Below are 23,375 nucleotides of genomic sequence, written 5' to 3' on the forward strand. Positions count from 1 at the left end.
CTCTCTCGTACGCACTGCATCCCATTATCTCGGATTTTGACTCGAGCATTTGGTATCTACGATTCACAAACTCGCTCCATTTTGTTCAGGATCGGTGATCCTGTCTCTGTCGGTGATGTGTTTATGTGTTTTAATATTAATATTATATTTTTGTAACCCTTGATTTTATTTATTTTTTAAAATAAAATTCTTTTTCCTATGTATATATATACAAGAAACTTGCTTGCTTGTAGTCCAAGTTGGAGCAGAGTTATTTTGGTGACTTAATACTGCATGTTCATGTTTCTTCCTTTCTCACAAAGAAAACCACACCAAGAAATCGCTTTGAGATCGCCGTCCATGGAGTGGGTTCGGGTTGAACCAGTGGGTCATGGAAGCTTTGCAACCGTGAATTTAGCCATACCCAGAAACGGTTCCACTCATGCTTCTCCGTTAATGGTCGTGAAATCTTCCGAATCTTCCTGCTCTGTGTCGCTGAAGAGCGAGAAACAAGTGCTCGATCAGCTATCCACTTGCCCCCAAGTAATTCGGTGTCTTGGAGAGGATCGCAGCGTCGAGAACGGCGAGCAGTTGTACAATCTGTTCTTGGAGTACGCATCTCATGGTAGTTTGGCCGACCAGCTCAAGAACCGCGGCGGCTCGTTACCCGAGTCCGATGTTAGGCGATACGTGAAGTCGGTAATCAAAGGTCTTCGTGATGTTCACGCGAGAGGATTCGTTCACTGCGACATAAGGCTTCAGAACGGAGAAGCTGTAACTTTTGAACTTGTAATTACAGTAAATTTAAAATTAAAACTAAATTTAATATATACTATAAATACGTCAAATACTTATTCTATTCTTTTTATAACATTATATTTTCTCTATCTACGGCTATAAATTACGTCACATTTTATAACAATTTTGAATTAATGCATACTAGGGTATAAAAAAAAAAAAAGAAAATTAAAGTAGAGTCAATAAACAATAAAGGAAAAATAACATTAAATATAGTTAATTAAACGTATTTAATTAAACGTTTATAGTTAATATTAAATAATCATTAAAAATATAATTTTTTAATCAATAATTTAATTATAACATCATTATTAATTGGGATGTGGACTGCACTTAGAATTTTTCATAGATTATATGTTAATTAATAAGAAAAATTCTAAGTGCAGTCCGCACTTTGGGACTCCCCACGCACGACTAGAAACGAATCGTTTCATTAATAGTCAAAACGCTATCGTTCTATTAATTGGAGTAAAATACATAAAAGAATCTGGCCCAAAATCATCCGAAATCGTCGTCGCCTTCAGATCGGAAAACCGTCGCCTTCAGATCGAGATCGCTGTCTCCGATCCTTCATCGGCGCGGGACCGTTGTCCCCTTCCTCAGCTCGACAGGGCCGGCCCCTTCGATCAGCAAGGCAATCTTCTTTCGGATGAAAGGTTTCAGCTTTCCGTGTGAAAGCAAAAAAAAAAACAAACTATAAAGAAATCGACAAAGCCAGCAAAATATCAACAAACGCAATACAAAAAAAAAAAAAAAAAAAAGGCCATGGAAAACCTATAGAAACCTACCAGCAGAATATCAACTTGCAATAAAAAAAAAAAAAGGCAAGTTTTGCCATGATTTATGAACAAAACCAGTAGAATATCGAAGGCAACAAAAAAGAATATCTACAAAACCAACGAAAACTTGAAATCCAAAAAGACCAGCAGAAAACCAAAGGCAACAAAATTGACTTCGTGTAAATCTACCCATGCCGATATAAATAAATCTTTCCAATAAATCCTCACAATTCCGATATAAATCTAAAAGAATAATTAACAAAAAAACAAAAAAGGTTCGTTCAATGTTAGAGGTTTGATGTGGTCGGCGGCCAGTGGAGGAGAAGATGATGTCGACTATGCCGGACGGAGCTCGAAAAGTGACCAAAGGCGTTGAAGTTTTACGCTGGCCCGTGTTCTGGTCTGGAAGAGAGAGAACTTTGGTCTGTTGGGAGGGAAGATGAAGTTAAGGGTATTTTTGACTTTTGAACAAAATTTTAGTAAAATGACGTAAAAACCCTCCTCGTGCGCACGCAGGCTCCCAATGGGGCCTGTACGTAGCACATCCCATAATCTATTGAGGAAGCTCTATATCAGATCATCTCTGATGGCTGTGTGCCTTGCCACGTGGCAAGGCCAATGGGGGCAAACGGAGGGGGCACCAAAAGGGCATCCCATTTTCCAATTCAAATGGTCACTAAACCTCTGAAAACCCTGAAATATCAAAATCCCCATATCCTTTGATCTTCTCTCTTCAACTTGTATCGACCCGTAAGGTACTCTCTCTCTCTCTCTCTCTCTCGTTTGTGGGTTTTTAACCTATTGGTCTGTGAGGACGGTGTGGAACAATTGAAAATGAATGGGATATTCCACATTATGGTTCATATTAAAACTTTCCTTGATGTTTTCTATGTAAGCTTCTCTGGGATCTGGTTTTATGAAAACTGATAATTATTTGGTTGTCAAGAACGCCGTTTTTCATTTATGGTAAAATTTAAGAATAAGTTAAGTAGTGAATGCTGGGAAAATGTACGAACAGAAAGAACCAGAAGATTTTCTACTGACGCGAAATAATTTTTAGCTTTTTTGTTTTTCCTTGAAACAAACTATTCCCCCCCCTTCAAAGTTTCTCCAGAATGTGCAGCAGCGATATACATATATTTTGGGTCAAGAGAAATCCCAAACCTACTTTTTTCTATCCCATTCTCCATATGTTTTGGGTTAATTTTTATTGCAGAAAGTGGCAATCTTAGAAATAATTAGAATCACTTCCATGCTTCTTTTCTCCATTGAGGCTAGGTCAGATTCACTCTGCGGCCATCCTAACACTTCCGCCCTCTTTCGTGATAAAGTAGATTGCTTTATTTTTACAGCGTGTGGCATGGGCTAGTGTTGAAGGTTCAGGATGATTTACCTTCAAGGAGCGAACTTCTCCTTATATATTAATGGTTTGCATGATGTAACTATCTGCAACTGGCCTTACTGCCTTCTGAACTGGGCTAATCTTTCAACCTTCAAGTCTTACTACATTGGTACAACATTAAGTTTGGCTGCTGCATATCTTTGTGAGATTCTTCATTGGTATGAGCTAGTAGAATTCAGGCCAATTGTACTGGGAAAGGAATTAATTCTATTACTTAGACAACAAATTCTTAAGCCATGAATTTGATTAAGATTCTGTTACTTAGCAATTCTTTGATTTTAAAGAATCTGGTTTATCATCTAATGCTCCTATACTCAAAAGCAGTTTAATGGGTTTTAACAGCCACATATGGGAACCAGGGGAGTTATTAGTGATAGGTGGTCTATGAGGATTCTGTGGCTCTGTGCAATCGGAAGTGCAGTGGGTATGCATTTCCAATCTTTTTTCGTTTTATGAAAGGCATCTGATTTGACAACCCCCAACCCTCTTTTTGTCATAATTTTATATCAATGAATCTTATATGATTGCCAAATCGAAAGGTTGCAATTAGTTTATTAGTACTAATCGCCTCAATGATCTGTTTTTTTTCCCCTCTTTGGTGGTGGTGCTTACTACTTGTTTAGGCCTATATATGGTTGCTGTAGAAAGACAAACACAGAACAGGAACCGGATGTTGGCTGAGAATTTGAAGGCAATGGAGGGTGAAGGCAGCGACGAGCATGCTTAAATACAGGCATGTAACATGATAGAAAGTTTGTAAAATCTTTTTAAAGTTCTTTCCCAGGTTTCCAGATTGGGCCATCTGTTTATGCACAATGTTTCTTCTTTCCCCCTTCCCCCTCTCATGACATCAAATTTTCCAAACTGGTCGGCAGGCCTCTCTTTGATAATTATTTACTTTCTTTTTAAGTTTAGACCATAAATTTATCCCATGCCAACAGTGATTTATACACATTATGTTCCGTAAGGGATCGCCATTAAGTTTTAATGGAAAATTGAATGAGTTTATTGGAAATGCCATTTCCCATGTTATTTGTATAGTTTGCTCGTGAGAAGCAGATGATGCATGGCTTTTATATATATGCCTTAAAAGAACAAGAGAAATGATATTTGCAGTCGTGGTTGTGCAAGCGGCGTGCAGTCGTTTTGAAAAAATAAATTAATATAGGACCCACATGAAAAAAAAACTAATTTTTTAATCGTGGATCCCACTCTTTTTCAAAGTGATTGCGCAGCGTTTGCAATTCCACGACTGTATGTAGTATTGCTGAAAGAACAATCCCTAATACTCATCTGGAGGCCTCCGCTTACCGCTGATGGACAGAGACATTGTGGCAGAAGGGATCTAACCACTTGCGGAAAATTAGGGTCTTGGAGACTTCTTCTTCGAGTTACTGAAATCCTCCAATTGCGTGCACTGGCCTACCAAACCCATACCAAGTTGCCAACCGTGTCAATATGGATATTCTCCATGTCATTGTAGAAATCCTCCAGATGTAAGGGCATGGACTGTCTTCCCAACTATGAGCCCATGAGACCATCGAGGTGAAAAAGATAATTAAAAAAAAAAGAAGAAAAAAGAAAAAGTGCCACCAAGGAAGATGTTGAGCCTGTCCCACCAAGCTCGACATATGAGACACCAGCCTGAGACAAATCTCAACATGTAATTCTTATGGAAAACTCTTCTTGCAGGCACTCAGCGTATCCAATCGCAGACCAATATTGACGTGGAAAAATGAAACGGCGCGTTTTAGGTGATTTCGTTTTGTTTGGAGCGGGAAAAGAGTGGTTTTGGTGTTTTTTTTTTTTTTCCTTTTCTTTCCTTTTCTTCAGACTAGGTTGCTCAAAGACTCCCTCCATCTGAAACTCCTCCCCCATTGAAATTTCCTCCAACACTCTCTCGCTGAAGACTAAGACGCTCGAAGACTCCTCCCCCTATCAGATATAAGGGATTTGCATGCTCTGTCTATAGGGTAAAATAATCTTCGAGAAGGGACCAAAAAGTTCGAGTGAAGAGATGCAGTAGTCAAACAGGTAAAAGCTACGATCCAAACTCGAAAATTCTATAATTTGCACAGTAACTCACAGAGGAAAAAGGAAGGTGTCGGTAGCACACCCATTTGAAGATAAAGGCACAAAGAAAGAGGAACACTGTGCGACTGAGTTGGGCTGGTTGGAGTACAATGGCGACAGAACAGAGGGTGGCTCGACTATAGCATATTAGTGTGGCAGAAGACAGAGATAGAGAGCAAGATTTTAGAGTGAGAGACGGAGAAAGTTAACGAGAGTGCAGACCGAGAGAAGAGAAAAAAAAAATGTTGAAGTGCTAACCTCGGGAGGATGATGTGCGATGGCGAAAGGTGCTTCAAGGTTGGCTACGCTTGGCTTGAGGGAGAAATTGCAGAAAAAAAGTGGGTGGTGGATGCTCTGTTTCGGGAAGCTAAAATAGAGGCTTAGGGTGTTATATAGTGAGTAGGTAGTGATGGAACAAACCGTATTGCTTGAGGTAGAAGAGCTGCGAGATGAAAGCTGAGCAGTGGTTAAGGTTGATTCCTTTAAGCTCTACTGTATATAATATAGATACTGCCTTCTGCTGTTAGCAGTTTCATATGGTTGTCTTTTCCGTTTTGTTCTTTCCATTCAAGCAATCCTGCTTTTTCGAGCAAGTCTAGGTCTAGTTGAGACACAAGTCAATGCCCCTATTGTAAGGAAAATGGCGAGAATCATCTTATAGAAGTAGTGTTCTTGATTGTCGCTACTGCAGGTAAGAGTATATTTTTCTGCCTAGTCTTCCTAGTTGATTTTTTATTTAGAACCACAGAATGTTTGACTTGGCTTCAGAAAGTTAGAGCAGGTTCATCCTTGGTGATGGAGGTTTTATGACCAACTACTGCGGCGTCGTCGCTTGGTTGCGGAGTTGAGAGTGAGGGATACTTCAAGGTGAGACCACTGAGACGTGTGCCGAACATTTTTTAAAGAACAAAAATAAATGAAGAAAGAACATCTAATAAAATATTAAAATAACATTTAGTACGCGGGTTGGGTGCGCAACTCGCTTGCACTTAGCAAGACTCAATTCTCATACTCGACACGTTGGTTTCAACTCATTCTTTGAAAAGTATTTGTATGATCCAATGTAATTTTATACGAAGCTTTGTATTTCTAAAGGTTTTGAAGTGGCAAAGATCTTCCTTCCCTCCAATGCCAGCTCAAACTGGTATACGGTCCCTATTATTGGCTTCACTTCAATACAATATTGAAAGGCATTCAAATCAAGGCCGAACTTCGAGGTTTAGATGGTTCAAGGTCATAAAAAATCACTCGTATCTGAGGAGGCTCCTAATGTTCAAGAGATACATGGGGCAATACACAGTAATTGATCACATGGCTCAAGGAGATCCATACTTTGTTTGCTTTGGATCTATATGGAATTATCAGCCGAAAATGTAACGTTTTATCCAACACTAGTGTTACTCTTTCCTTTTAAGTTCATGCTTCAAACCACCCTTAGTTTGTTCTGCTATGAAAGGGATGTTGCCTTGGGTTAAAAGGCTGAGAAACTAGAACCTGACATGATCATTATGTTTAGTTTACATCCTTAAGTTTTCCGAATTTGTTAAATCAAAATCTTGTATGTTGGCATCCACTATGATACAGCTTATATCTCGCGACGTTCTAGTTCTATGACTCTGGGATGAAGATTATTATAGGGAACGATAGATCAAGCATCTCTCTCTACACATCTGAAATCCAAATAAAGCCTAAACTCATTCATGATATTGTTTTCTTCTCTTTCTTCATCGTCATTGATAATTGCTTCATTATCTTCGGATTGGCATAGAACAAGATCTTGAAATACCTTCTATCTTGGAAGACAATGTAACCGAAGAAGAAACTGAAGCGGAGGGTCGAAGGAGGGGTGCACTCACTCTGCTTGAGGTTTCATTGGCAACTGTAGAGGGGTTGGTTGCACTTCCAGGAGTTGGTTGCATCTCGATCTCAGTTAATGCACCACTGGAGGTTTCAGGGGCATCATCAAGCAACTCGTGATCTTCCTCGATTGACATTACCATGCTTGTATCCGTGTTTACTGTGGAGTTATCAGTTAAAATACCAAGCCTTCTCCTCCTGGCTTTATTTCTCCATACGTGGACAGTCTCTCTTATCCCTTGAGGAATTAAGGCTGCCTTATAGTTTGTTCCCATCTGAAATTGAAAAATTATACTTTTAGGAATGTTAATAGATGAAATTTCAAAGTGATTGTACGACGTTTGTACACTCACGATTGCAACTATTATTTTCCTCTCACAGGTAGTAGCTCCCATCAAGTAATCTCAATTTTTCAAAAGATCATGTTAGCGATCATACTTATGCCACAAGAGAGTACTACTAAATAGGCAGTTTCATGCCTATGCTACATTAAAATCTTACGTTTACACATAATATAATACCTGAGTAACCAGTGCATACAGAGGCAAGGTGCTGTAGCTGCACAAACACTGTCCAGCAAACCTACAGGATAATGACAGTTAAAAAAGGCCCCATGATGCTACGTATCCAAAACAAGGACATCATTTAAAAGTTTGCCTACCCCAAAGCCAGCCTTTGATACACGAGCAAATGATTCCCAATAAAGCAAGAGTTATACCCAAATTGCCACTGTAATTATATCAATAAAATAGTTTAGTTGGCATGCACAGACCTTCCATCCTAGCAAAGTAAAATAAAGGAAGCACTATCTTTTTTCTTCTTCTGTATCTTTTGAGGTGTATGATCTTGTAACCACTTAATGCTTTCCATAATTTAAACAGATTTCTCAAAGTTCTATCATTTGATCGACTAATCTTCGTCAAATGAAGAACATCAGAGAAAATTTCCAAGACAATATGAGATGATCAGTTTTGAGTTGAAAAGTCATCTCCAGCACCCCAATTAAAATGCCAAACTAGTCAAGGAAGAAAAAGAGAGTACCCAGAACCAAAAGAATGAAGCCAATTCAAATGCATTCTGCAAAGAGTTAAAACAAAGAAGAACATGCACATCAGTTTTGCTTTCCCGATTGAAAGTCAGTCCATAGAAATTTAAGAATGAACAAGAAAACAGATTTGCAACTATCTGCAGATGCGTCATGCTTTTTCCAACCTGGAACAGAATAAAATGGATCAAGGACAACAATAGTTCTGGCTTCTTAAACCAGAAAAGATCATCTCGAGGCCTCAGCTTTGCTCCTGTGAAGAATCCAGTTATACCTGCATTCTCTAATGCCAAGGTTGCAATAACATGCTGCAGCTTTGTGCCCACCAGAAGAACAAGCTGCACACAACATGTAGAACCAGATGACAAGACATTTACATGAGGGGAACTCAGAGCTATGTTATGTTGACTTTTCATGCTTTTTTCATTTGTGAATACACATCTATTATACCACCTTAGAATGTACACACGTATTCAATCAGCCTAGAAGTAACTGTGAAAGCTACAAATAAAAAATAAAAAAGAGAACTTACAGCAATAGGAATGATTGCTATCCAGAAATAGAGATTAGACCCTGTATCAAGCATCATAAACAAATGATCACAAGTTTAGAGAGTTCAGAATGATAGGTATGATCAAATCAGACTACAATATATTGATGGGAAATAAAGCTAGATGAGAAGTCCACGGTAATAAGCTATATTGGACATTGAGAATTTCTACTGAAAGAACCACTTGAAGAGGGATGAAAAAGTAAATAAATGAAGATAAAGGGGCCAGATTATGTTCAATTCAACACAATTAAACTTTTCCTTCGTATACCCAAAACAGGCAAAAAACAACTATTTGTGCCTCATTTCAGTAATAAGCAGTACCGTGTACATCAAACAGCACTAAAGCAACAACGAATCCCCATAGTGGACCACTGCAAGACATTAAACAAACAGGTAAATTAGAGGTCAATTTCAGAAGGGAAAATTCCCCAAAGAGAAGAATGAATTCAGAGAACCAATCATACAAAGTAATATTAAACCAGCAGCAAAAAACTAGTGACTAAGACAAACATGACTGAAGGTCCCAGAGGCAAGTATTCCCCAGTGCCACCAACCTCCTTCTTGTCCTAGACTAAACACAAAAATTCCTGATGCATATCATACACGCACACAGATATATAATGCCAAGTGACAAATGGAAAGTTAGGAGTGTTCCCAAGTAATCCTGTTCCCTCATCCAGATGCATTGTTAGGCATATAGAGATTCCACCTGTGGACCTCCAACTGCTTTCAGTGAGAGTTCAATGACAGTTCTTTACAAAATTTTTGCTTTAAATTGTTTTCATTCAAGGAATTTGTAATCACAGTAAGCTTTTGAGATAAAGAAGAAAGTACAATAGTTTGTCCGAAAAATGAACCCATAAGGTAAGTAAATCTGATGAATGCCAATTTGGTAATCATGTCCAGGAAGTATAAAACCAACAAAAAGGAATGAATATTCTGATGCAATAACAATTCCAGCAATGATTCTTAGAACTCAAGGAGGAGATATGTGAGCAGAAACTAATAAAAACAACTTCTGAACATGACATGGCGGTAAAAGTGGTTGAATTTAAATTATTTATTACCTCACACCAACTATCATTTGAAATTCTTCTTCCATGGAGCGAACCATATAGCCATGAAAATCATATTGTAGTTTGAGATTATGGTTCTGCCATGAATAAGGAGAAACAGAAGTAAATTTAATCAAGTAACAGGCATAATAGTGTTCTGAATATATCATCAGAAAACAACTTTTAAATTGCCAAATCCCTCACTAATTCAAATATCAAAAGTGGAGACATGAGAAGAAATCAGATTTTAGAATGTTGCAAACATAACCCATGGAACTGCAAGAGAACAATAACAAATGAGAAATCCGTAAGGGAGTTCCACAGTGGAACCCAGGACAAGTTCAACATTGTTAAGACTTCCAAAAACCTGAAATAATATGAATACTTCCTAAAACAATTAAAAAATGATATGTACAGTCTCCTATGAACAGAGATGTCTGTTTAGTAGATTGTGATCGTAAGATCATCATTCAGAACCATCCCACCTGTCCATAAATAGATATCATCTTCCTCTTTATTATCAGAAGTCTTAAATTAACTATTTTTTTTTCAGTCAAATATTGACATCGCATAAGTTTGTCTTAGCATGACTTGATCTGTACACTTTTTTCCAGCATACGGATCTGCAAGCTCGGTAGACAATATACAACAGTGACAAATGATATCTGGTAGCTTGAAGACATAATCTGTGGATGACAGAGTCTATAGGAGATTAAAAAAAATAGAACAAAAAACATAGAAAAAAAATCTGTATTACTGACTGTAAAACCAGAGAATGCCAGACTAAAGTTCTTATGTGAACCTGTGTGAGTACTGCATACCATGATGAAGCCCTCACGGAGTGTAAGGTAATCAGCACGAGCCACCGAATGCCGAAATTGCCGGAAAAAACATGTCTACAATATAAATGAACCATAAAGCTTAATATAAATTTTAAAAACTCAACAACCTCGAAGAACAATAAAAATGAATGTTTTTTCAATGAGAAATATAAAATTGCTCTTACAGCTGAGTGTGAGAGAGAGAGAGAGAGAGGAGAAAGAAAGTACACATGAGCTGACATCGCTAAAAAGCAGTAGAAGAAAGTGAAAACAGCATGGTGGGGGGAGGGAGAAAGTAAATATTATCCTCCTTGCAATTACCAAATGTTGGTTCGCTTGCACATGAAGACATTTACTGAAATTTAGAGAGTGAGGAATGAACTCACAAATCTCAAGCAATTACTGCCCTTACAACTGCATCATGACAATGTTGCCCATTCTAGTACTTAAATAAATTACAACTCAATTTTTTTCCCCTTTTGAAAAACATCTCAGACTTTCAAATTCCACTAATATGTTCAAAGAGCTTCTTAAATTCACTTCCACTAACCCTCTGACTAGATCCCTCTTGCATTGATTATTTAAAAGAAGGAAAAAGACAATATGTAGCTAAAGCACCCATATCAAACACACTATAAGTCCATAGTCTAGAGTTTTCTTTGTTTTTTCAGGCACACTATTATATTAAGCAGACAGTACAATACAGGAAACTAGAGAAAGTTGTGTACATACCAACCAGACAAGGAAACCATTCCTGACCAAAGGATTTGATGCATGAAACTTGACAAATGTTGATTGCCTTCGCAATGTCTCCTCTCTCGTGATTTCTATTACACAATAGATATATTAACAATTCAAAATGCAAATTATCAAAGAAAAAAAATGACAGAAACCATAAAATGGTCATACTTATTCACATCAACTAATAGATATGATTTTCAATTATAAGCATGCTGAGGAATATAAATGATCACTAGAAAACCAGTAGAATACTTTGAAAACTGTGCCTGCATGTTAAGAATAGTTCCTATTCTTTGTAAGTTGACTGAGAGTCAAAAAGATGCATAATGTACTAGTTACCAAGTAAAAGGCTTTAACCAAAATGTGGGAGCCCCTAAAGATGATTGGTATTCAATTATACTCACTACCAGTTTAGAGCTTACCAGTTAATGAACCGTGCCGGTACATGTGAGCCTCAATCTCCCATACCCTCCAACTATGAATCTGGTAAAATTGTTACAAGGTTATATGAAATACCAATACAACAAAGACGTGTTCTATTTTCATTGTTTTCAACTAAACGACTCTGCATATCAAGAGAATGAGTCCGCTTCAGAGAAAGATGAATGCATAGTCATTCAATAATGTAGCATTCCCTTCAAAAGTTTTTTTGAAAGATTATTTATATACAAACAGTTTTTTTTTTTTTTTTTGGGGGGGGGGGGGGGGGGGGCGGGTGTGGGGGGCATATAAAGCGCTCTTATTTTGACACATACAAAGTCAAGATATTAGGTCCTTTAGATCCTAAGGCAGTGCCAAGAGATACTGCTGGTCATAAACTATGAAGGTATGTTCTGACAACTGTACTAACTAGGACCAGAAGTAGAGGAAGAAAAAAACAGATCGTATAAATTTACAGTCTGGAATAATCAAAAGTGAAATATCTAGTTCCGAACCAAAAGAAGCAACAAAAGATTCAAAATATTAATTACTTCATCCAGAGGTACTTGTTTCTCTATCTGCAAGCAAACCATCTCAGTAGCACGAACATTGCTTTCATGGTTTCCAACAACATGTGCAACTTCTCCATTTTCTTTCATTGCTCTTTTGGGTGTTCACAACTTCTTAATTGGGGAAACCTGTACCCTCCCACTTCCTATATCTACTTGATAGAATTAATTGGCCACAAAGAAGTATGCAACCTCTGATTAAGATGACCCAGTAGTACCTTGCCCATGTTGCCAGGTCTTGACCCATATTGACAATATAAAAACAAGAAGATTCGACATAAATATGAAATCATACCAAAACAAGACATCAATATTTCTCCAAGTTTTTGCATCTCCTAGAACAACCAAATTTGAAAGAAAATGAACAAGGAAATTCTCGGTTATGTTTAGTGTTGGTATACCACAGAATGTACAACCTTCACAATTGTCAGCAACATCGTTAAGCAGCTGTAAGATATGTGAGTTATTGCCATGACAAATATGAACCGGTGCAACTGCTCGAGACCTTGATACGACACAAATGGCTCGTGACCCTGTAGGACAGAAGAAATTCTGAATTACTTCAAGACTATTCGGAAAGTAACCAGTACTTATAAATTACAGAGATATTTATACGTACATATATATATATAAATGTATGTGTGTGTGTGCGCGCACGCATATGACTGCATACAAGACAAAAGAAATTGTTACTTTATATTTTAAGAAATCACATGCCTCTCTGCAGGTATTTTTTTCATTCAAGTCACTCAACATCCTCCTAAACGAGTGAGGTAGAACAGAAACCATCAAGAGATTACGGTGCTGGGATGACTTCTTTTCAATCTCCGATATGGTGCATGGAGCAAACTTGCTTTCATAGAACTTCGTCGGTATGCAGATATTGGATATCATGCTTGAGGAAGCCGTTAAAAGGAGAGAAATAAACCCAAGCAGCATCAACTCTGGTGATAGAAGTCCAGAAAATAGAAGTTCATATATCAGCACAAATGAACAAACATGTAAAGAAGAGTCACTGATTACCAATGCATGAGATGGTAATGCCAAATACCTTCTTTCATTTTCTCCACAGCTGCAAGCAAGGGTTTTCGGTTAGTTTTCTGCAACCACTGAAACAAAAGAAATCCTTTTTTTTCATTAACCAATTCATTTTTTATACCATTCTTACCAAACACAAGGATGAAAAGGTTAACATATGCTCAATGTTATCATTTTTTTTTTTAATTAAAAAAGCTCTCTCAGTTAATACAGCTAAAAAAAAAAAAACATATTTGGATGGGCTTGAGTCGGCCAATTACACCGGTTCTATGAGCAATTAAAAAAATATATATTAAAATTGGTTAGGTCTTTTTCCGATTTCAAATTGAATTAGCTGAATTGATCCGAATTGTTATTTCAATTATCATTGATGGATGCAAAGAGAAGTGTATATATATATATATATTTTTTTTTTACAAGAGAAAAAAAGGAAATGTACATAGAATATAAATTTATTAAACAAGGCACGCTAGATTTAATAAGCAAAGAAAATGCGGGATACTACTACTTACAGAGCTTAGTCGGTGGATTGATCGTTCGACGAGAAAAGAAACGGCAACAAAGATCGTCAAGACAGTAGCAACAGACCACGTCGGAGTCAAGGCCAAAGACCTCATTTCTTGTGCTTTTTCCACCACTCTGAACTATTTTACCAGCAGATCTTAAACCTTTATCCCAAATACTACCCAATAACTCCCATCCCGCACCAGTCTCAGCAGAATTTTCTCAAAATTATGACCGAAATTTCTTGTCCTTTGATCATAAACAGGACCCATATTACGAAGACACAATCAGAATCATTTCTTGATTCTAAGAAAACATACAAATATTATGTGATCCCTTATGACACCCTGTTTCACTCACAAAAATATTTTTAGAATAAAAACTGCATCATTTCATTAATCAAACAGAGAGGTTTCAGGGGGCACTAACCATATAAACAAACATATAAGCAGCCAATTCAAAAAAAGAAGAAGATGCGTATCCCTTAATACTTATTCCCAAGCCAAAGAACATGCATCTTCGTCTCGGAATCAGATAAAGCTTCAAGAACCTCTCTAACCCGAAAGTGTAACTGCTATTTAAATCAAAGACTCGGCTTTTCATTAAAGAAATACAAAATCTTTCTAGTACCTTCAACTGGAGAAAATGTCTACTTTAACTGCAGGTTTCTTGGTGAACTACAGAACTAGTAGTAGTTATATTCACACTCTCACTCTCTCTGGTCTCTTTCTCGTTTAAAAGATTTCCTCTGGACTAATATTTTTTTTTTGCAGCTTCTCTTCTTACCAAAATGCCTGACTTTTTTTCTACGCAAAGACTCCGCTCAAATTCGACCCTTCAGAAAATACGGCACCCGCATTCAGCTCGAATTTACGTCAACTATGAAAACAGATTTAGAACGAGACAGCTGGTCCCTCTCAAATCCCATAATTTATCTTGCTTGGATTTCTTCCTCTGGCGCTTGGAGAACCAACCGCCACTTGGTGCACTGTATTGTTACGAGTCTCGCGTGTTTGGGGGTTGGGAGTAATTCAATATTTTTTAATATACTCGACTGTTATTTAATATTTTATTATTATTTATTATTATTATTTACAACATATATCAACATTCTCAATACCTAAAACTGGAATGAGAAAAATTTGGAGACCTCCGCCATGAATTAAGACCTCAAGCATATTCCTTCCCGAGCTTTAATCGGATGACAAGAAATTTATTTTGAAGTGAATTGACATTACAAAAATCTTAAGTACTTCAGTTTAAACTTTAGTATATGATCTTAAAAAGTTTATACATAGTAATATAAAAAGAATCTTATGTAATCAATCATTCTAGCACTTTCTTCTTTTCCAAAAGTTAGGAGAATCCTTTGGGAAAAAATCTATCGTATCGGTAGTCTTACTTTTGACAAAAGTACTTGAAACATTTTCATGCAATTACAATCTTCTGGGCCCACGAAGATTGTCCCTACCACTTCGCAATGTCCTGTATGGTGTTTTTCTGACGGAAAATTTTAATTGTAAGTATAATTGTGTACTAATCTGTATATCAATTTAATGTAATTAGTTAAAAAATAAATTTTATTAAAAACAGTATTAATTTAAATTTTAAATATAAAAAAATCAATATTAATATATAGATTAATACGCGATTTTATTTATATGTACAAAAAAACTCTTTTCTAACGCCTCCCATCACAGCAGAATTGGCTGAGCCATCTTCAACCGTTTCAATTAGAGACAGTAAAGACAGCTGAACTTGACATTACAAAAAGAAAATTGGGTTCCAACCACGTCCTCCTTTTGTGCTTCAAGTTCAATCCACGGCTCACCCTCAAGCATGTTTTACTTTGATAACACACTCAGTAACTAGTTGCGTGTGCTATGAGAGAATGTCTTTTCCACTTTTAAAAATTAAACATGAATTTCACAATTTATATATTCTCAAATTATCTAAAGTCAAGTCATTCAACTGATCTGACATTCATTTCATTTGTTTTTAACCATATTAACAGTGGGATTAGGAGATTTGCAAGTATCTGGCATAATAAAATATTATTAATTTAATAATAAAATATTTTTAATTTTTTTTCATATTTTATAATTGATTAATATTATATAAAATTATAAAATACGTAAATACTGTCACTTCAAAAAAAGGTAAAATCTACATTAAAAAAATATATATTTTTCATATAAATTCTTATTTATTCATTTTTTTAAAAGTAATTGCATGACACCTATGAAATTAAGACTATAACTATCATATCTCTTTACAATTATATTGAATACATGTTAATTAATAATTTAATAATATTTTGGAGGAGAGATAACACATAAAATATGCAATAGATGGAAAATAGTAACCCTCCAAATAAGTAGATTTAGTATAGCCAAAAAAATACATTTACCTCTTCCAACGAAGACAAATTAGTAGGGTTGTTAGTTAAATCTTGATTTGCATTTACATTTACCTAATACCTACACAAATACTAGTGCTTAGGTATGCAAAGCAGTAGTATGCTTTCCTTTAATTATTGCTTGAATTAACACCTAATGCCTACACATTTACCTAATACCATGTTGTGTGCAAATCATTTTCCTTTAAAGTATGCTTTCCTGACTTTTCCTGGCTTGTACACGATGTTGAGAAAAGAACAACCTTGCAATATGGTATAATTAGGACAAACTAGCAATTTAATACATCTGTAAATTAGAAAAACAAAATTTCCCATACTAGAAAAGACGACTGTCGAACCTGATACAAAACAAAAACCTATGACTCACTAGCAGGAAGCTGGTCGGAAATCTTTTCCTCAGTTGCTGGGAGCAACTCCGGCAAATCACCCATTGTGGGTTGGAGCTGCTTGGATGTCTCAGCCTCAGTAGCTGGAAGTGGTGCATCTGTGTCGCCCTTCAACTCATTCTCACTGAAGAGATCCCTTTGAACAGGGACTGTTTTTTGTTGCTGGGATGATATAACATTTGCAATGGCTTTAAAAGCTGCAGATGCCTCACTACTCTCCACACCTTCATCTTTGTCAATACAAAAAATATTGGGTTCCTCCAATGACTCGTCTTGTCGTGGAGGAGGCACAAAAAAGGGTATCTTACCCCTCTGCCAGTCGTGGAGGACCATCTTTGCCACAGTCGTCAAGTCAGGTTCCCCACCCTAGTCAGCCCATTCATAATATAGAGTCAGTCACGAAGCACAACTATTTATTTCAATAGCAATACATGAAGTTTTCACCGTTATGCATTTAAGTTAAAAGAAGAACCTTCAAAAGCTTGCCAGTCAATTTACATAGCTGAACCAGAAAGTCGTTTTCATCATCCCTGAGAACATCACAATAAGAAATAGTTAACATATTGAGGACAGTGTTGGGTAAAGGATTAGTAATCTCACACAGAAACATAGACAAAAGCAAGTAAAATAAAGTGTTGCAACAAAGTAATTGCACTTTACTGCACTTGTCACAGATACTTAGGTTAGAAAACAAGGCAGATATTGAACCACCCTGTTCTCTAATTCACTAAAGTCAAACTCAAAGATGACAATCACCTGAAATTAATTGAAAGCAACAGGTAATATGTGAATATTTGAAACTTTGCTCATTGATGCATCTCTAAGGAAGGTAAGTCAAGTGCCATGATATCACTAAGATTCCAACTACAGAGAGAGTGACATACCAGTCTTTTATCTTATATGCTCTTTTCAGGTGCTCCTTCTTTACACGTTTCAAAACTTCTCCAATGTGTTCAGAAGCATCCTCCAAATTTGTGACACGTACCTGGAAACAAGGAAAAATCCTTATTTTCAAAAGACATTGCTCAATAAGCCGCAGAAAAACATTAATATGAAACAAATACACACACAGCAGAACTCCCTGGCTTCAAAAGAATTAGGGCGCAATAAATGATTTAACAAAGATCCAACATTGCAAAAATTGGGGGGAAGCAAGGGAGAGGACCATATATAATAAAGTAAAATCCATATAAGTAAGCCCCAAACACAAGATATAAAGTATTATTAGTTTATCGATACAATGAAGCCATTCTCATTGAGCAAGTGAAATATATAAAAACTTAAAGATAAAACATTTGAACGCCAAAATCAAAATAAAGTTGTGACACCATTAGAGATGTTTACATATTGTTATACAAGGCCAAGACCAAATATTAGGAAGAATAGCTATAATGATATATATTTCCAAACAACAATCTTCTGCTTAATTGGAAAATTGAGATGTGAGTTTGCATAAGTTTATATGACCTTTGTGTGGGGTAGCATGAGTTTAGATCGGTTTCTGTCCTAAGAAACACTAAACTAATCGAAACGTTTTAACTCAAGTTCAAGACATTTTGTGTACAGAGATCCAAAGAAAGCCCAAGTCACATCTAGACTTAATACTCCAAAAGGACTAGACAATGTGGGATCCCATTCACAATCCTCGTATAATAAATTTGGAGTATGGTAATCTCTTGCCTCTCTAACTACCCAAAGAAGCTCAAACCACATCCGAACGCATACTCCAAAAAGACTAATAAATATCACAATTAGAACCCAATGAAATCATTATAAAATGCAAGAACTTATCACTCCTTGACAATGTTGAACTCCATTTAGTATCCTCACTTGCTAAATCTAATGTATTAATTACCCTTTGAACATGAGGCCTATCATAAGTCACTTTAACATAAAGGACTATCATGTAGCACAACTCAATCATGAAGACACTGATCCATTGGCTCATTCCTAGCAAATCAATGCTTCAAAAATGTTTACAAAATTTACTATAGAAGCAAATGATTAGAACATACCACACCCTTAAGTACAATATCTGTTTCAGAGTCACTGTTTTGGTAAACAACCCCAGGGCAATCAATCAAGAAGATCCTCTTTGTGAGGGTTATATACTGCCACACTTTAGTCTCGCCTGGAATTGGAGCAACCTTGCAAACCTTGCATGAAAAAAAGGCACACAAATATTTCAGCTATCAAAACCATTAAAGTAGCAAAATCATCATCCTCGTTAAAACTGGACTCACTTTTGACTCATAGCTAAGGAAATTGAACCCCTCCCTCATCAAGGAATACTAAAATAAAAAAATCCTAACAACTGGACTATGTCCTTTGCAAGAAAACTTCCTAGTGGTGACAGCAATATTAAATGTCAATGCTCTGCACAATGTGAAGCATCTGGAGAAATCCTCTTGCAATGGTGTCATTGAAGCAGAGAAGACAACATCCGAATTACAAAGATTGTACAAGAAAAAAAAAAAAAAGACTTTGCACTGACAAAAGGCTGAAAAAATTATTAGCTTTAACAACCACCACTACAGCCATGAAGCTTGCAACATGAATTTAATTATGATTTTCTTGTATTTAGCCTCATAATGATAGCTCCACACTAGCACATGTGATGTCATCCATGCAGTAGGCTGAGTAACATCCCCACATAATAACACCACAAGCACAGAGCTTTGAATGTATGGGCAGGAGTATACAGATTATCTGTCTAGGACTAGATGCCTGAGCTCATATAACATATTCACATATCCTAACATTACGGGATAATCAAGATAATCAAAGTCTACCACAGCAGATAGCCAAAAGAAATACCAAGCCTACAAATTTGGAAGCAATCCACAGCATATAACCAGAAGATATAGATGTATTTATAGAATTATGTCTATGCAAAAAATATGCATGCATGTCTATAATTATTGGTGTTTGTGTTTCTGCAACTCTGATAAAATTGCATTGAGAATGTAAAAAAAGTACCAATAAAAAAATGTCAGAGAACTGCAACATTGGAGGCAGCAAAGGAGAGAGAAATCTTACATTTTTTGTACGCAGTGTGTTAATAACTGAAGATTTTCCTACATTAGGATACCCAACAAATCCAACAGATATAGCTTGCTTGTCACTTTTTAACCGAGCGAATTGTCTCAATACTGACAGAAGAGAACCCTGTTTCCAACAAAGATACAATTTTGAAAAACAAACATTGGAACCAAAAGAATTAACATATCTAAAAACTTATACAAAGCTTTCAGCTTCTATATTAAAAACAAATCAAAGACATTGACTAAGTGAAGAATTGAATAAGCGTTTATCACATATGCTATTAGGATCTTTGTTTAGACTTAACTATAAAAAATGATTTTGATTAGACTTGTTTTATGGCATTATTGTTATCCATAGTTTTTATATGTTGGATTAGTTATATAAGAGGGTTGATCAATTGCACACTTGTATTTAGAATTTTTTTTATAAGTAATAAGAAGTTCTATTCATGAGAAAAAAGGCATAGCCCAAGTACACATGATGTATACATGAGAATCGTATTTGTAACTTTTAAACTTATATAAAAGGAATTTTAACGTTTAAAGAATTCTTAATCCTTGCGGTATCGAATGTAATGAAGTAGCATTACTAACCTTATTAGAAAGGGGTGTTACATGTATTGACCATTTTAACATAGAAAACTGCACATCCTGTAAAGCTAAAAGCCCTTTTCTTTTCTCAACAAAATAAATGCAATGAAGGAGATTGTTAATTGAAAGTGTGCAATATGGCACTGTAAAGAAAAGGTGTGATAATGTTACGGAAATAGATTTTAAATGGAGATAACAATGACTAATATGCAAAGCATATGACAAGTTGTTAGAATTCAAGAACTTAGCTGTTCTTATCTTGACCACATAAGCTGAGAAGGGTACCTTGCCAAAAGACTTGTTGATGCTTGCATGGAATGCTAGAGTAGGGTATTCCTTGGATAACACTCTAAGCCATCCTTTTGTAGCCCAAGCAGGAATCAAATCGCACTAGACAAACAGGTATTAAAATCTTCAAGCAGCTCAGGTGGGAACATGGAATAATAAGGAAATCCTTAACGGTCTCATAAAAGTCTCAATTTGTAAGATGAAACCAACCTTGTTTAACAGAAGAATCAAGTGTTTATGCTTGCAATGCTCTTTCAAATGTCTCTCTAGATGGTAACATCTAGAACCTTGTGGGTCCCTTGCATCCAAAACCTGAAATGCATAAGAACAAATTGAAGGAAACAAAAGAAAACTGGAGAGGGAAGGAAAGATGTTCAGTTACGCAAAATGTGTCCTACTAGCAGTACCTTGGTATGAACAAGCATGGCCAGCAAGCATAAGCAATTATCATTGATAGGTTAAAAAAAATTATAGTTCTTAATATACAGAAATATCTGATTACTCTATCCATCCATGTAACAGGCTCCTTCCATGACATTTAAGCAAAATAACGTGGAGGAGGCTGAAGCAAGCAATACTGTGAACATAAAACATCAAGGACCCTAACATATGCTTCTTTAATAGCAAAAAGAAGCACGAGTTCAATGTCTCACCATATAATTCCTAAATCTAACCCATGTAAAAAAATAACTTTATTCATTGCAGCCAGGCGAAAAAAGAAACACAAACCTGGACAACCACATCAGAAGAGTCAATTACTTTATAAAGCTCGCCCCATATACGTTTGCTTTGACCTTTCTCGAACATTGTATGCCGAACCAGATCCCTAAGTCCATCTTCTTCAGTTCCTTCTACAGAGGCACTAGCAGCATGTTTCTCCTCAAAGGCATCTGAGCAATCAATAAAAATAATATTTAATACATAACTATTTTAAATTTGATTAAAATGAGTTATCATATCAGCTGCTATACAAAAATTTTCCACATCCGTTCCAACCATGATCCAGCCCTAAAAGAACAACCAAGTAAATGGAAAAAAGAGAAAGAAAGGGAAAAGAGAGGGAAAAAGCATTCATATACCCTGAGAACCATCAGCTTTCTTAATCAATGACTCATAATCTGTTGCCAATAGCTTTGGGCGCTTCCTCTTAGTCTTAGGTCCAAATGCATCCTCAAATGGCTCAGTGTCAAGAAGATGAACTCTGGATTGCTTCAAAGTTATATAAAATCCTCTTGATTAGAAAAGCAAATGCATGGTAATTTCTGCAAAAAAACTAAAGTTCTGCCTAGGAAGATTTCTTGAAAAATAAATCATGTTAATGTTTAACTGGAGGTTGGCAATAATAAACAAAAGAGGCCCAAGTTTCTCATAACTTTTTTTTGTCAAGTATGTTTCTCATTCATAATGAGGCATTATATTATAACTTAATACAAGTCATTTAGAGATTTTTTTTTTTTTTTGAGAATTTCTTTTTACTTATAAAAAAACCTAGCTACGATGTAAGCAACAGGCACAGTGAGAGATCGTATTCCCAACAAGATAGGAAAATTTGCAGTCCTCAAGTGAGACTTGGCAGAAGTCAAGCTCATCATTTGATGAGTCAGCTTAGAAGCAGTCTAACCTCCAGGCAAGCATTGCAGGGACTGCACACATCTAAATCAGGTAAATTTGTTAAACGATATTGATTAACACTTGAAAATTTAATCATCTATCCACTGCCAAATATATTATCAACCAACCTCAAGTTAACCATGAGTCCTTATGTCCTACAAAAGGTGACCATGGAAAACAAACGTTCCATGAAAGGAGACAGACAACTATAGTTGGGCTAAAAACAGTGCGAGAGATTTGCCATTTTTCTTTGGGTGTACAATGCGTAATTCACCTTCAGATTCCTGCTCAAAAATTGAAAAGGGAGCTCAAATTAAGCAACCCTGCATACCTTTTGGCGATCATTCAGGAGGGACAAGGGTAGTTTCTTCTCCCTCAAAATGACATTGTAGTTACTGGACATCCGGTTTTGAAGTTCTTCACGGAAAAATTCAAGCTCTTTCTGATTCACAACTCGAGTATTCCCTACAAACTCGGCCAAAAGTTACCATGAAAATTGCAAGTTTGTTAATTGTCACCGGATTAAAGATCAGAAGCATTTTCTGCTTCTTAGTGGGAAAACGCTGGATCATTCAAATTTCCATGCCTTAGAGTATCGTCTCCGTGCATAAAGGCTTTTAATTCTTCGATAAATAAGTACTTCCCCGAACAATATATTGTAATAAGTAAATATATTATAATAAGTAATATATTATCTTACCTTTATGCCATAAGTTTATTGTAATAAGTACTTCCCCGGTGCCTATTGATTGTAATTATTAAGTTTTTGATGAATAAATATATTATCAACCAAATATATTATCAATCAAATAACAGTTCATTATTTCTCAAGAACACTTATAGGCACCGGTTAATACAATCAATAGGCAGACACTAAACCCCAAAAATTCAACAAAAAACTGTCATCTCCCTTCAAATTCATGCATCCAAGTCAACCATTAATCACAGATAAGCACCTCATCTTTTCCAGATAAGCCATAAGCAAAAACTCGTATCTTACCGAACCAGCGGCGGTCGGGTTGGATTCGAGTGTTGGGCAATTCCTTGGACTGAAACTCGTTCTTAAGGACCTTTCCTGCGCTGTTCCGCTTGGGCCTCGTGTTGTACATCTTGAGGCGCCGAACCGTGGCGGCGCTACGCGAGCCATCGGTCCCATCTTTACGGTTCGAGTCCAGCGAATGCTTCGGCTTTCCGGAGATGTTCACTTTCTTCTCCTTCGCTGCCTTTGTCATCTTAGAAAGAGTTTTTGGGTCTGCTTGGTCGCTGGGAAACTGGGGGAAGAAATAGCGGCCGATCTTTCCTCCGACTAAAAAAGAAGCCTGGGGTTTAAGTAACAACAACAGAGGGTGGGTTTTTTGCTTTTTCCCGATAAACAACGACCATAGTCCGAGAATAGTGTTGG

General features: G+C 36.5%; 2 protein-coding genes and 1 long non-coding RNA gene across 8 annotated transcripts; 1 reads left to right on the forward strand and 2 right to left on the reverse strand.

Moving 5' to 3' along the window:
- Positions 1-2,122: 2,122 nt before the first annotated feature.
- On the forward strand, positions 2,123-3,890 carry LOC122289772. The gene is made up of 3 exons (XR_006236224.1): positions 2,123-2,311; positions 3,301-3,382; positions 3,582-3,890. It is a non-coding gene; the product is annotated as an uncharacterized LOC122289772 (long non-coding RNA).
- Positions 3,891-6,350: 2,460 nt separating this feature from the next.
- On the reverse strand, positions 6,351-14,740 carry LOC122289770 (MLO-like protein 11). 6 transcript variants are annotated; one of them, XM_043097043.1, is made up of 16 exons: positions 14,265-14,738; positions 13,643-13,883; positions 13,144-13,201; positions 12,810-13,036; positions 12,494-12,625; positions 11,526-11,586; positions 11,095-11,189; positions 10,363-10,437; positions 9,554-9,639; positions 8,808-8,857; positions 8,466-8,506; positions 8,101-8,271; positions 7,930-7,965; positions 7,550-7,617; positions 7,410-7,470; positions 6,351-7,163 (listed from the first exon to the last, which is right to left on the reverse strand). In XM_043097043.1, exons 2-16 carry the CDS (start codon positions 13,745-13,747, stop codon positions 6,780-6,782), a joined length of 1,650 nt encoding a protein of 549 aa, XP_042952977.1. In that variant the 5' UTR covers positions 13,748-13,883; positions 14,265-14,738; the 3' UTR covers positions 6,351-6,779. The 6 variants fall into 6 exon arrangements, with proteins under 6 accessions (XP_042952977.1, XP_042952976.1, XP_042952975.1 ...); XM_043097042.1 differs by having other exon boundaries at positions 13,643-13,981; XM_043097041.1 differs by having other exon boundaries at positions 14,064-14,738.
- A 1,539-nt stretch (positions 14,741-16,279) lies between these two features.
- On the reverse strand, positions 16,280-23,303 carry LOC122290108 (nuclear/nucleolar GTPase 2-like). Its single transcript, XM_043097650.1, has 11 exons — positions 22,974-23,303; positions 22,305-22,438; positions 21,442-21,571; positions 21,092-21,252; positions 20,573-20,674; positions 20,360-20,464; positions 19,479-19,607; positions 18,455-18,595; positions 17,324-17,424; positions 16,912-16,969; positions 16,280-16,805 (listed from the first exon to the last, which is right to left on the reverse strand). The coding sequence occupies exons 1-11, from the start codon at positions 23,203-23,205 to the stop codon at positions 16,410-16,412; spliced, it is 1,689 nt and encodes a 562-aa protein (XP_042953584.1). The 5' UTR covers positions 23,206-23,303; the 3' UTR covers positions 16,280-16,409.
- Between the last annotated feature and the right edge of the window lie 72 nt (positions 23,304-23,375).

Source organism: Carya illinoinensis, chromosome 12 (genome assembly GCF_018687715.1).
Source record: "Carya illinoinensis cultivar Pawnee chromosome 12, C.illinoinensisPawnee_v1, whole genome shotgun sequence".
NCBI lineage: Eukaryota > Viridiplantae > Streptophyta > Magnoliopsida > Fagales > Juglandaceae > Carya > Carya illinoinensis.